General features: G+C 39.0%; 1 protein-coding gene across 2 annotated transcripts in view; it reads left to right on the top strand.

Annotated features, from left to right (window-relative positions):
- The window catches only part of Rassf (Ras association family member), a 154,022-nt gene that overhangs the window by 70,815 nt on the left and 68,993 nt on the right, over window positions 1-14,214 (top strand). For both annotated transcript variants that reach the window (XM_081726645.1, XM_081726648.1), the window contains exon 6: window positions 3,659-4,385. In XM_081726645.1, coding sequence (XP_081582771.1) covers window positions 3,659-4,385 — 727 coding nt within the window. The remainder of the gene's footprint in view (window positions 1-3,658; window positions 4,386-14,214) is intronic.

Here is a 14,214-nt window from a genome sequence, read left to right as displayed (position 1 = left end):
AATACAAAGGCAGCTGGCTGAGAACCGTTTGGCTGCACTGGCTTTAAAAATGATTTGTGTGTTTGTGTTCTTTGTATTCTGCTTAAGCCGTAAGTTAAATAGGACCTCCTATTAATAAAATATCTGGACTTCTTTATGAATTGTACAAGCTCAGAAACTTCATAAGGCAAAAACAACGTTAATTTTGTTTAATAATTATTTCCTTCAAAACATGATTAATAAATTAGTTTATCCCAGTAAAATATTGTTACACGTACACACAAACCTGAATTATGTGTTTTAGTACCTAACATTTATAATTTAGTTATAGATTGGACCGCCAGTTCAATACCTACTTCAGTTGGTAATAAACCGATTTTGTTCCCCCCCCCCCAAAAAAAAAAGAAAAAATAGGTAGATTTTTCAAGTCTGTGCCTAAAATACGATGAATCTTATTTCTTCTTTCAAAATTTTAGTTTTAAAAATGATAATTGCTTTTTTCAAACTTCCGACAGTTTTTTAACGCTATTTGTAATTCTTGAATATACACTGATATAAAATGTGCATCTAATTCTCTTTGAAAAAGTTTTGTTTGAAATCAGTGTCTTCAAAAAGAACTGAGTTATATACAGCGTTTACTCCAAACCTTTGTCAAGTGTAAAATAAGCTTATGCGTGTATATAAAATGACCACTCAAACATAAACTGAACATCTAAAAAAAGATAATGAAACCTTGTTTTTTCTCTCTATAACTATAGCACTACTTCGTGTACAAAATTAAAAGAGTAATGACAACGACGGATTATATACGGATAAGGATTGATACGGATTTATATAATAATAAATGTTCAGTGAAGTCGTTAAAATTCGCTTTATCAGAGGCAAAGATAGACGCTAAAATTACATTGTGAGCAACCTCGTAATGTAATTTTATGTAGTACATAATTTTTAGTTACATAAATATTGGTCAGAGATTCATATATATGTAAAAGAGTGTGAGTCTTTCATTTTTGGTAGTGAGATACTGGATATTTTCGGTTAGAACTCATGTAGTTGGGTTCACATGGGTCTGTGCCCATATGCCTCTGTGCTGAGAATAATAATAATGACGTCCAAGTTCTTCCTAACATTTTGAAATCTTAAATTTGTGAGTGATCACTGTGGATGATCAAAGGTGATAACGTCATAAAGTTAAAGACGCAACTGATAAAATTATCCTCCCTGAACACGGGACTATGTTATGTAATATATTTTGTAACATAATTTAGTGCATGAGATGAGATTTTGTGTTTAACCCTTTCACAGAGGAAGTCGACTTTTGTCGACAGAACCAAATTTCCTTAACATGCGAATGTCGACTATAGTCGACGTGTTAAAATTTGTTTGTCCGTATCTTGGCTTTGTCGAGAGTAGTCGCCAAAGTTGTACCGTTCATTTTTGTTTGTGTTCTATTGTTTTCGATAAACAATAGAAATCACACAGAAAACCTTTGGCGACTACAATCGACAAAACCAAGATACAGACAAATTTTAACACGTCGACTATAATCGACATTCGCAGGTTAGGGAAATTTTTTTCCGTCGCCTTCCAGTGAAAGGGTTAATCAGTGTTTTGTTTGATTTTAAATCCATTGTGCGTATGTTTCAAAAATGTGTATTCGTTGTTATTGCAGGTGTTAAGTAGTATAGGTATAGAATAAAATCGATGAAACACCCAAAGCCATCTCAGTTATTACTTGATTATCTTGGTTCTCTCTCATATCTTTATGACATGTCCGTATTTAACTCATTTCATTGTCAGTTAGGTGTATATGGAAGTCAAAGATAATTGTTCTGTTACTAATCAGGAGAGTTCGGTAATCCGAATGGCTGTAGATGAATGATTGGCATTTTTGTTCGTATTCCCACATTTTCGCTCGCAAGTTTGAATCCTACAACAATCTACCGTTATGTTTTTAATAATTTTTAGTTTTAGTTCTACTTGGAAAATTATCAATAGTACCTTAGTTTTAGGCTGTGACCGACTGCTTTGTTAATACGAGGGTCATTTAACTCGAACTGGCAACACTGCTACGGTTGGAGTGTCGTGTGGGCAGAACACAAACGACGAACGTAGTGTATTCCGTGGATGTGTACGAGTCAGTTCAACGCTGCTGCGGTACCATATTACGGTGGTGTGGCGAGTAGACATTGCTAAAGTGATTGTTGTGTGAAATACCGCCCTAATGCAATGTTCACGCGTGCAGAACAGCGTGTGTTTATCAAATTCCAGATGGCACGAGGGCGAAATGCTAGGACGGTTCACAGAGAATTAGTAGAGGCCTGTGGTGAAGCTGATCTACCGTATCGGACAGTGGCAAGATGGGTTTCAGCATTTCTGGCGGGACGACAGTCAACAGACAAAATGCTCGGTGGAGTGCATATGCGAACGGATACGGACGAAATTCATCTTGCAAGACTACGGACACTGCTTGACGGTGATCGGTGTTGGACTTGCAGTGAATTGGCGCAGGAGCTGAACATTTCTTCCGGATCAGTGTTCCGCATCTAACACAAGATCTTGGCATGCGGAGAATTGCAGCCAGATGGGTACCCCATGTTCTGACCGAGGTTCAAAAGTGGCATAGATGGGAACGCGCGCGCCTACACCTTCAACGTTACAATGAGGAAGGTGATGACTTCTTGCACCGAATTATTGCAAGTGACGAAACGTGGGGAAGATCTTACAAGCCTGAATTGAAACGTTAGTCGAGTGAATGACGCCACCCAGAATCTCCACGACCGGAAAAGCTTAAGCAAGAGCCAGCAAACGTAAAGGTGATGGTGATAATGTCAAACGACCACGAAGGCATTATTCTGTCACATAAAGTTCCACCGGGCGTTACCGTCAATGCTACATACTATGCTTCATACCTTAGTGACCATTTACGACCAGCATTGCGGCGCAAACGTCCACACCTCCTGGAGTCTGGACCAATTCTACACGACAATGCCAGATGCCATACAGACCATCCAGTATAGACTCGGTTACGACGGGGGGGCGCGGTGGCTCAGTGGTAGAGCGTTCACCTCTGGTGCTTGGGATCCAGGGTTCGATCCCCGCCCCCGCCAAGTGAACTTTGTGGTGGACAAACACCGTGCTCGTGGGTTTTCTCGGGGTTCTCCCGTTTCCTCCCACTTTCTTCATTCCACCATTTCACTCATCTCTCATAATCACCGTCTCCTTTAGCCTAACCGTGGGACGTAAAACTCAAAGATTTCATTTTTTCGGTTACGACGATGGGGTTGGGAGGTACTGGAGCACCCACGATACTCCCGGACATGAGCCCCTGCGATTTTCATCTTTTCCCAAAACTGAAAGAACTTCTCAGGGGCAAACATTTCAGAGACATTCCTAGCATTGTTCGTGCCTTAGGGCGCACTGTCAACACCCTCTCACAAAGTGGGGCTTTGACAGGTATTCAACGGTTACCAGACATCTGGTGAAGGGTTCAACAGGCTGGCGGAGACTACATCGAAGGACTGTAAGCTTCTTGAGGTGAATGATTCACTACATTCCATTTCACAACTATGTTACCACTTCGAGTTAAATGACCGTCGTATTTTCTTTTCGTAGTGAGAAAGATTTAATACCAATTGTAGCTGGAACTTGGTTAATTAATTAATACATTATATTTCAGGATGAATTGTTTCAACATAGTGGTGGAGGTGAAAATACGGACGATAATCCTGATGATGATGATGAATCTGATTCTGGAGATGGTGATGCAAGTAGTGAGACTTCTCCTTCAGGAAGGACTCTTTCTGACATTTCCCAAAAATGTTTAACATTGCCATCAAAATTGGACTTAAAGCAAGTGGAATGGGATGAATTAGATGAGTTACTACAAGTTGAACGAAATGTAAATGAAAGCGATAAAATTTATCAGACTCTTCCAGTGAGCTTGCCAAGCGGTTCTTCACATTCAGATATTGAAATAAACACGTTTTCTTCTGATACGGATAAGGAAAACAAATCAATTGCTAACGAATCTAATAACTGCGAGAAAGGGTTACGTATGAGCGAAGAAGACAGTGGTGTAGAGATCAAAAGTGTCGGAGATGATTGCATTGATGACAGAAGCATTGTAGAAGTTGTAAGAAGACCTCCGAAAACAGGAAGCACAGCAATTAGGAGGCGGCCAGGGAAACGACGATCACGTGCCAAGTTAAAACGTCGATGCTCAATAAATGGTCATTTTTATAACAGGGAGACAAGTTTCTTTACTCCTCCATTTGGAAGTCAAATGAGTGTGTGGGTGACATCGTTAGTTAATACTCAAGAAGTCATTAACCTGATATTAGAAAAGTATAAAGTGGAAAGCAAGCCATCAAATTTTGCCCTCTTCGTTGTTCGCGATAACGGAGGTAAGTATTTTAGTAGAATTATTATTATTTCCATTTTGGCTATCGTATCCTGACTTCATTGTTTAGATTAGTATAACTTCAAAGATATGAGAGTTTGAATTAAAATATGCGTTCGGTTGGTGCCAATTTGCAAGTATGATTTCAGTAATGCAGTTTTATATATGAATTACTTCGATAGTGCAATGTATCTTGAATATAAGTTATTGGTAAAGAAGTTTTTGAACAGTGGTTGATATCAGTAGGTCTATCTCGCCAAATGGGCTTTGTTGTAGACAAACACAGCATACGAGGACTTTCTCGGAATACTGTTGTTACCTACCATTTTCTTCATTTCACAATTTCGTTCAATATTGTGATCACAATCTCCTTTAACTTGGAATTATAATCGTAGAATGTGAAGTATATATTCACACCTACTATATATATATATACATAGTTATATCATAAATACTGTCACAGGTTTGAATGTGAATAACACAGAGAGTATTAACACCACAGCAATTTATTTTGGTTATGTTTTACATTGATATGTTGTACACCTGACACACCAATCTTTTTTCGAAATATCCCCCCTTGGGCTTGATGCAGGCACGAAATCTGTCCGGCCACTGGTCAATGGCATTACGCGTCACGTCCATGGGAAAATTGTTCACTGCTCTGGTCAAGGATTGTTTCAGACTGTCAACAGATGTATGCCGTTTATGGCAGACTTTTGCCTGAAGGACTGCCCAAAGTCTGTAGTCCAACGGGTTAAGGTCCGGGCTGCTAGAAGGCCAATCAGCAGTAGAAATGAAGTCGGGGACGTTCCGTGCCAGCCTGTCCTGGGTTGTTTTCGCTTTGTGGCCTGGAGCCGAATCTTGCTGGAAGGTCCACCTTTCTCCAGGGAACATGGTAGCAGACAGTGTTTTCACTATAGGTGTTAGCATTGTGTCCTGGTACACCTTGGCAGATGTTTTAATACTTTATTCGCAAAAATGCAGCTGGGTTGTGCCTGAGTAGCTCACTCCCCACCAATCCATCACTGAGGCAGGATGATGTGCCCTCTGAACCCTTGGAGCTGCCTCAGCAGCTGCAGTAGATGATGTGGCATACACACGGTCATTTTGGGCGTTGTAGGCCTGCTCAATTGTGAACACCTTTTGGTCAGAGTGAACAGAATCTTTCTCTGCAGATTGTTGGCGTAACGCCGCAACAGTCTCTTTGAATTAAGGACCCTCTGCGACATTAATGTTTGGATCGGAAAGTGACCAGTCCGCCTCTTACACGCCCGTAGATGTAGGTCACTCCTGATCACAAGAGACCTGGAATTTCTGCTGATGTTCATCTCAGCAGCCATCACACTTTGTGTTCGAACAGGATTTCTTCGAATGCTTGCTGCGACTGCTTTCTGGACCTGCGGGGTTCGTACCGTTCGTGATCTGCCACTCTTTTCGTGGTCAGCTGCCGTTCCGGTCTCGGTGTATCGCTGTATAGCGCAATACACGAATCTCTTGCTGATTTGTAGGGTTTTCAGGAGATTGAAAATCTCACCTGCTCTCTTCCCAACCTTGTGTAGTGCAATTACTGCTACACGATTTTCGTAATCGCCCCACTCCATCAGAACTCAGTACCATATCAACGTATGTCATGAACAGTCAAACACACACTACATGCATCTTCCACTTTATACACGGATGGCAGCACTGCCACTCCGGATGCCTACAGCGCCACTCCAAACTTTGTGACAGTATTTATGATATAACTAGGTATATATAAAGTAGGTCCAATATTCGTGTCAGCAAGCGCTGAATGGGCACTGATAATCAGTCCGTTTACGCTTAGCATCGTGAACTTACTGAAGCACTACAGATCAGCAAACTAATCTACGAGGAAACTCTTCAGTATATGGTGTGTTCACAACAAAAAATACCATTAAATCAAAGAATATACACATTGACTGATTACTGAATTACGACTATGTACCTGAAATCGTATTGATCCTTCCTTCAGTAATAGTCTTCAACGCTGTGATGCAGGAGTCGGAATCTAGAGAGAATGCGTGTTCCATGACATCCCGCAGATACCCAATGGAGTTTATACAGGGTTCCCACATTCTGGAAAATCAGGGAATGTCAGGGAAATGAAAACATGTCAGGGAAAGTATCCATTTTGTATAAAACGTCATGGAGAGTCAGAGAATACTGACTTATACAGTCTCATGACTTCAGAAAATACGAAGAGAAAATGGACAGCATCAGGTTAGATGACTTCTTTGCAAAGGTAATGTCTAAGAAACAAGAATGTTCTGATTTGTGGAATATTGTGAAAATGTTTAATTTCATTTCATTGCAATGTCTCAGTGGAGAGCGGGTTTTTAGTCAATAAGACAGATATTGTAGAAAACCAAATTGAGGATTCTCTGGTAGCACAGAGGTGGGTGAATGATGCAATTATGTACTATGAAGGTATAGAATCTGTTAGAATCTGTTCCTGTTAATCAAAGAATGCTTCTCTCAGTTCGTTCAGCTCGGAGACAATGATGAAACCTTAAACAGAAACGAATCAAAATTGTACTGGAAAGTAAAATCAAAGATGAAAAGAGAAAACTAAATGCTGAAGTTAAGAAATTGAAAGCAAAGAAGAAAGAAATGGAATAATGTTACAAACAAAATTCTCTCACTCTCTTACGCTATCTTAGAACAAATTCAAGAACAGAAAGCAAACCAAATTCTGTTTAAAAGATGAAAATGTGAGAATTAACGTCTCAGAGTTGGCAGTATTATGACTATTAATGGGCCAAGGTGGCTTAGTAATAGAGCGTTCACCTCTGGTGCATGGAGTCCTTGGTTCGATCCCAGCTCGCGCTAGGTTAATTTTGTGATGGGCGTGGATTTTCTCCTGGTTCTCCCGTTTCCTTCGACTTTTCTTCATTTCATTCATTTCCCATCATCACCATCTCCTTTAGCGTAGACCCGACGGCATAGCCGTAGAATGTAAAACTTAAAGATTTCATTCATTTCATTTTAGGATTGATAGTAATAGGTCACATAGAGTTGGCAATATATTCTTGACTGCATGTTATATTGCTTTTTATTTATTTATTTTTTTTTTCAAGCAAAAAAATCCAAGGTGTGTGGTATTGTATCATACATATATTATTATATACCTACTTTATAAATTTTGTGTAAATAACAATGACTTATACTGAACATAACAAATATGTAAATGACAAGTAAAGGAGTGTGTTGGACAGATATGGGGATAAGGAGGCCGTTATGTATGATAGAACTTGCCCCATATATTCCCATTTATATTCAAGAATTTATGTCAAGGAAAACAAAAATTTGTGTCAAGGAAAGTCAGGGAAATCGAGCTTCACTTTTTTGTGGGAACCCTGTTATATTTGGAAAGTTTGAGAGTATTTAAGATGCTTGAAATCGGTACTGTGTTTCGCAAGCCATTCTTGGATGAGATGACCGTGATGTCTGTGTGTTATCACTTTATAAGATACCATTGTCATGAAGAAACATGGTCAGATGTACCGAGTGTGCCAGGAGTTCTTACTGGATTCCAGCCAGTAACGGGGAACTACCGTATAGGACGCACTTTTTTCTCCGAAAATTGTTCCTAAAAGAGGGGATGCGTATTGTTTGTCGGTGTCTTATGTGGCGGTGTGTTTTATGTCAGTAAATAGAGCAACTACCGGGAATATGGGTAAATACGGTATAGAAACAATACTTCTGAATTCATTCATTGTCTGTCATATGCTTGGTAACCACCTGTTGTATTTCAATGGTGCCGATAATATTGTTTCTCCGCAAGAAATTTACCTGCGAAGATTGCCTTTATAGTTCTTTTAAACGTTTATTTAACAGCAGTTTTTTTCTTTTTGTTTTGTTTTGTTTCGTATTCTTCATGCAAGCAGTGACAACAATGAATCACACCAGTGTAGTTTTTAAGGTAAAGGTATAATTCGTGAGCCAAAGAATGACGAAAAATATCAGTTTCGGCTGACAGTATGTTTAAAGAAGGCTTCTGCTCTCTCAAACCGTTTTCTCGAGGGAAGAAAAACACATGTTCACTCATTTTATGCGTACTATTTGTGTGTGAAGTTTTCATGTCAGTTGTTCATGTCTTCCTGTGTATTTCAGCACTGGTTAGAAACAATTTCAGAGGGAGCTTAAACCGTTTTTCCTCTGAAAAGAAAAGGCCCGTATTTTGTCAAGAGAGGTTTGGGTACAATACCTCGTGGCCAGAACCTCGAGGTGAAAACTATGCGGACCCAAACTTCGCCTGTCCAGAATCTCGCCGCCCAAAACTTCGCGGGACTAAATCTCACCACCGAAAACTTCGCGTCCCAAAGTCTCACCTTGGCAAAACCTCGCGGCCCAAAGTCTCGCCTGGCCAAAACTTCAGTCCTAAATCTGCCGACACAGAATCTCACCTGGCCTAAATTAAGCCTTTTAGACCAAAACCAAAGATAAATTGTTCTTATATTAAGGTCCTGAACACGTATGTGAAGTTTAACGGCTGTTTTATACAATGTAGGCACCCTATGACCATAAAAGCACCCAGTGTCTTTGACAAAAATGACTTTACAGTACAGAATGGAAAATAAATGTTCAGTGCCTGATTGACCCTCCTTTCTTCTGAATAAGTTGGAATATACGCTTCGGCATTGTGTTTATGAGATTTGTTAGTTGTTACCGTGGAATCGCTGACCACTCCTCTCATATCTCGTTTTTCATCTCAACAATCGTCCCAAATTGCCGTCCATTGCGATAAACATTGCGCGCAAAAATGCCCCATACATTTTCTCTCGGTTCAAGATCTGGATTTCTCGCTGGCCACTCCATAACCTTGATGCCTTTATCTTGAAACCAGTGTCGGGTTGCTGCTGCACTGTGAATAGCAGCGTTGTCCTACTGGAAAATCAGGTTCTGATTGTCCAGCTCCTCATACATCCGCGGCAATTCTATTTCTAGTATCTGTGTACATAGATGAATTCATTTTGGTGTTGAGCCATGCAATGTTGGATGTACCTTTAACACAAAATGCTGCCCAAATCATAACACGTCTTCCACCAAACTTTCTGCTGATTTCCATTTGTCCCTCTTCCCTAAGGTCATGCAAATAGTATTGAAACCCATCTGGACCATCTAAATTGAACTACTTCTCATCACTAAACACAACGTGATTCCATTGGGATGTCCACGACATATGTGTTTATGCAAACTGCAGTCTCGCTTGCTTGTGTGTCGCATAAGGAGTAATTTACACTCCCGTTTCTTGAAGTTAAGATGTGGATTTTAGCCAAAATTTGACGCATTCTTCTAATGTAACAGGTAACTTGCAAACATCAACAATTTGGGAAGAGGACATATTTGCCTTGCGCACAATGGACATTTCCTTTTTGACCAACAACGTGAGTTTAATGCTTTATATATGTAGAACTAGCTTTGAATAATGTATATGCTAAATATCTCAACGAATTATTTTCTACTTACGGAGTAAAACACTTTAAACAGCACTCATAATTGCTACTAACGACACAGCAATGGAAACGTTTTCTGATTGGGATTGGTTTACATCATCAGTTCGTAAACATTTCCTTTGCATGTCTGCTACTGTATGTTGATGGGCTGATACAAAACAAATATTAATGAAGATGCATAGAAAAGGAAAATGATTAATTTAGGATTTACTAAAGCCAACTCCAACAACCTTCCGTCTGTTGATTCATTTTTGATTGCTTCATTTTTTGCTAATAATGAAGACTACAGTGCAGCTGAAATAAGAGGCGTGAAAACAACGCGGTAAGTTAAAACTTATTTTTAGTGTTAATTTTCTATAATGATAACATTTTAAACCATATGTTGTTATATTTATAAATATAGTAGTTTAGTGTTTAAATGATATCTACATAGCAAATGTAACACAATACTAACGTTAAAAAGCAAGAAGCTATTTGGAAGACTTTTTTTTAAAGATAGAAGCGTATTGGAATGGACATAAACAACCTTGTTAAAGTTACAAATGTAAAGTAAAATCGTGTATAATTTGGCGCTTTTTAAAGAGCCGAATTTAGAAAAATAATGATATAACCTTATAAAAAGAAGTTCAAGTTGCACAAAGTTGCTTATAGTAATAACAACACGACATTTATTTGCATGTTATCCAAGTTTACGAATCCGTACATGAATTCATGTAAATGACTCCTTTCATTAGTAAATGCAGTTTTTCTATGTTGTGAATTTTTTCTTGTGGTTGAGTTGCATTTCGGGTCAGATTTACATTGGGAGAACTCCATTGTTACGGATATAGATACAGCATCCGATATATACCATTAAAAATATAGTGCGAAAAATACGGCTGATACTTAGTTTCTTCCCCAATTTTGCACATATAAGATCACCAGTTTTACTTATTTCACAAAATATAGCTGAGTGAGCGAAGGAGTTAGAAGCCCCGCAGGGCTCGTAGATTTCTACCTTTATCACAATCTAGACAGAAGGAAGGTACTCGGTTTGCTAGCCATGAAACTAGTCTGGGAGATACTAAATGCCGTCCAAAAATACTAATCAATCTATTCTAGGTGGCCAGTAAAAGCAAGAACTGTTTAACCGAGTGAAAGTAGGGCAAAGCTGATGTGCAGCTGTGTTAACGACAGTCAATGTCCGCGTAGGAAAGTATATTTGGAACACACTGTATTCCTTATGTTAGTCATTCGGTTCGTGACTTAACATTCATGGAAACAAATTCGGTCCATCATGTCTTGCTTATAGCCTATTACGTGCTTAGAAGCGTACACTTTGGACTACGTTTCTCAACATTATAAGTGATAATAGGGGTAAAATTGCAATACTTTTTGGGTATTATTTTGTTTCTCCCCCAAATCACTTGGTAGTGATTCTGGCTGAAGTACCGGCTCAGTATATTTGTACCGGTTGATGGAGGTGTGGACTGGCATTCGTGCTGTGTAGATTCATTTTAGAAGGACTTCAGTGTATGTACGCGATAAGTGCTATTGTGCAAAAGATATTACCCAACTTGTGCTAGGAGGCCACTAAAAAGCACGAATGCCACCTTAACTGGCTTAGGTGAGGAGCGCAGCAGGGGGGCACGCGGTAGCGAGAAATGCATCTGTAGTGAGCAGGCGCGTCAGCGATAGTGGGTTTGCACTAACGAGGATACCACAAAACCGTATATGGCATAAAACACCTTATGTGTAGATTTGGGGGAAGATACTAAATGCCATCCTACTTTTTGATTAATTATGTATTCCTTTTTGATTAATTATGTATTCTTCTGGAAGTATTACCAATATATGGATCCGTAAACGGGGTCAGTTACAATACCAACTTACCTTGTCGGGTGTTTCTTTAATACGGAAGGAAGATTAGGTCCGATGTTGTTTTAAGGCACTGTAGATTTGTAAAATTTAATAGGGACATATAATTAATCAAACTATATGAGGATCTTACCTCTGACATCCCCTCTATTTTTAAGTAATCGGAATGCTTTTAAGCACGTAGTTCTCTGTAAGGAAAATGTGGTGAACTAAATTCGTATGTCAATGCAGTGTGTTTCCGCTATTTTCGCTTACTTGTGTATATCCACCGTCACTGACGTACCTGCTTCCTACGGACGCATTCGTGGCAATCCACTAGCTTCGCCCTACCCTTACACGGGTTAGATATTATTCGTGCTTTTAAGCGGCCACTTAGCACAAGTTGTTTTATATTTATTTCACTGTCTTTTTATGATGCATGTCCACATGTATTTATATCCATAATGGTTAAGGTCTTCTACAGCGAATTTGTATTCATGAATGCAACGTTTCTTGTCAGAAACAATTTATGCATTACTACTAGTGTATTTTGTGAAGAAATAAGTAACCCATAAATTCATGTATGGTTGCGTGATTAGAGATGCACTTAAAATTCTTGCATAACGAATGATATTAGTATGTGCATACGAGCTTATTCCATTCCTTTTGTTAAGAAAATAATACATTACTAGCTGAACCTGCGCTCTCTACACAGCACATCATTCTCATATGAGCATGAATCTCCTTATCAGTCCTCAAAATATCTGTACATGTCCCTTTACAGTCACAAGTGAAAGACGTGTTGATAAAAATTGGCAATGGGTATCATAAAGAGGAGATAATTCTCGATATCTTTTTTCAATATTTCACATCGTTTGCAAGATGTAATCCTACTTCCGGTTGGAGTTAGAATTGTCGCAGGTGTGTTAAATTTGGTATATGTATGTATCGTAATGAAAATCGACGAAAGGGTATCATAAAGGGGAGACTTTATAGATTATTTTTTGAATATCTCGCGCCGTTTGCGAGATATGATTCTTAATAAATTGTTTTCTTATCCGATCAGCGAGAACCTCATATAGAGATGAAGCTGTAGGATACGTCCAGCTTAAGAGAAAAGAATGATCACTGCATATTAAAGGCCGCGTAACGCCAGAACACAAGGTTAAAAATTAAAAAATATACCGTTTGTGTAACTATAAATGAAAAAGAAGAAAAGGTAGAAGTGGCCAAATGTGAAGATTGTGCAGCTGCAGTAAGTTAGTTAAAGTTTATGACTTTAAAGAATATATTTACGCTGTAGGAATGTAATAGTCGCGGATGCACTTTGAATTTGGTTAGTTGGTTTAATTGACCAGAGTTTATCAATTAAACCAACCTTTCAGCACCAAAGCTATATGAGACGTGGACCAGCTTAACATGGAAACCGAACCACATGAGTTTCCATCAACTCGGGTCTCCCGCTCTAAGGTTGGGTATGTTAACCAGAAGGGAGCCCTGTATATGGAATTTGTATTTGTGAAATGAATATAAAACACTTATGAATTGCAATGAAAACCAATCGCTTTATGTTTATGATAATACAATAAGTTCAGATTTTCACGTGAGTTGCTTTGGTTGCTCGGCAAACGTCAAGGAAGTATTGAATTTTTAAAGTATTACAGACTCGCAGGCAACAGTATTTCTTGGAATAAGTCATCTAATCCTAACACTGGTGTGTGGTATAACACGTACGCTTAATAAATAAATAAATAAAGTTAGCCTCTGGGGTTATACAATAGGGCCTCCTCTTACAAGTGAAATTCTTTAGGGAATGGTTATCCAGGAAATCTGATATTACGGGTGTAATACAGCAGGGATCTGTGTAGTTAGTATATATATCAATGGGGTACATCATCATGGGATTTGAAGTTGTGTACTCATATGCCTGACTGGTTCGCATGAGTTTTGCTGAAACGCTTTCCGAACTGCCTTAACTATCTCTTCACCCATCAGTTTCTTGTCACTGCCTTTCTTCCTTAACACTGCCAGTTTCCAGCAATTCTTTTAGGTCACCGAACAATGTAACGATGGTCTTGTGGTTCTGTTGCCTAAATTTCCCTGTACGAACACAAGCAACTTGAGTTCAGCAAACCGCAAATAACACTCAATTTTTTGACACGCAATAAACTACGCAATTTCCAACACTTTTAAATCATCATCAAAAGCATGCGCTCCACTAATGTTGTTTGCAATCTTCCGTGTGCTGAAGATAAAACTTGTCCAGAAAAATGAAACCGCGCAACTCTTTCACTGTTAATTGCCGGATACTGACATTTCTTATTGGTCCGATCCCAGCCCCGGCCAAGTGAACTTTGTAGTGGACAAACACCGTATGCGTGGGTTTCCTCTCACTTTCTTCATTCCACCATTTCATTCATTACTCATCATCACCGTCTCCTTTAGCCTAACCGGCATAGGCGTGGGACGTAAAACTCAAAGATTTCATTTCATTTTTTACATTTCTTATTGGTGTATTTT

Source organism: Thermobia domestica, chromosome 1, assembly GCF_964235325.1.
Source record: "Thermobia domestica chromosome 1, izTheDome1.hap1.1, whole genome shotgun sequence".
Classification (NCBI taxonomy): domain Eukaryota; kingdom Metazoa; phylum Arthropoda; class Insecta; order Zygentoma; family Lepismatidae; genus Thermobia; species Thermobia domestica.
Note: the sequence above shows the minus strand (reverse complement) of the source record. Positions and strands in the feature narration are given on the sequence as shown.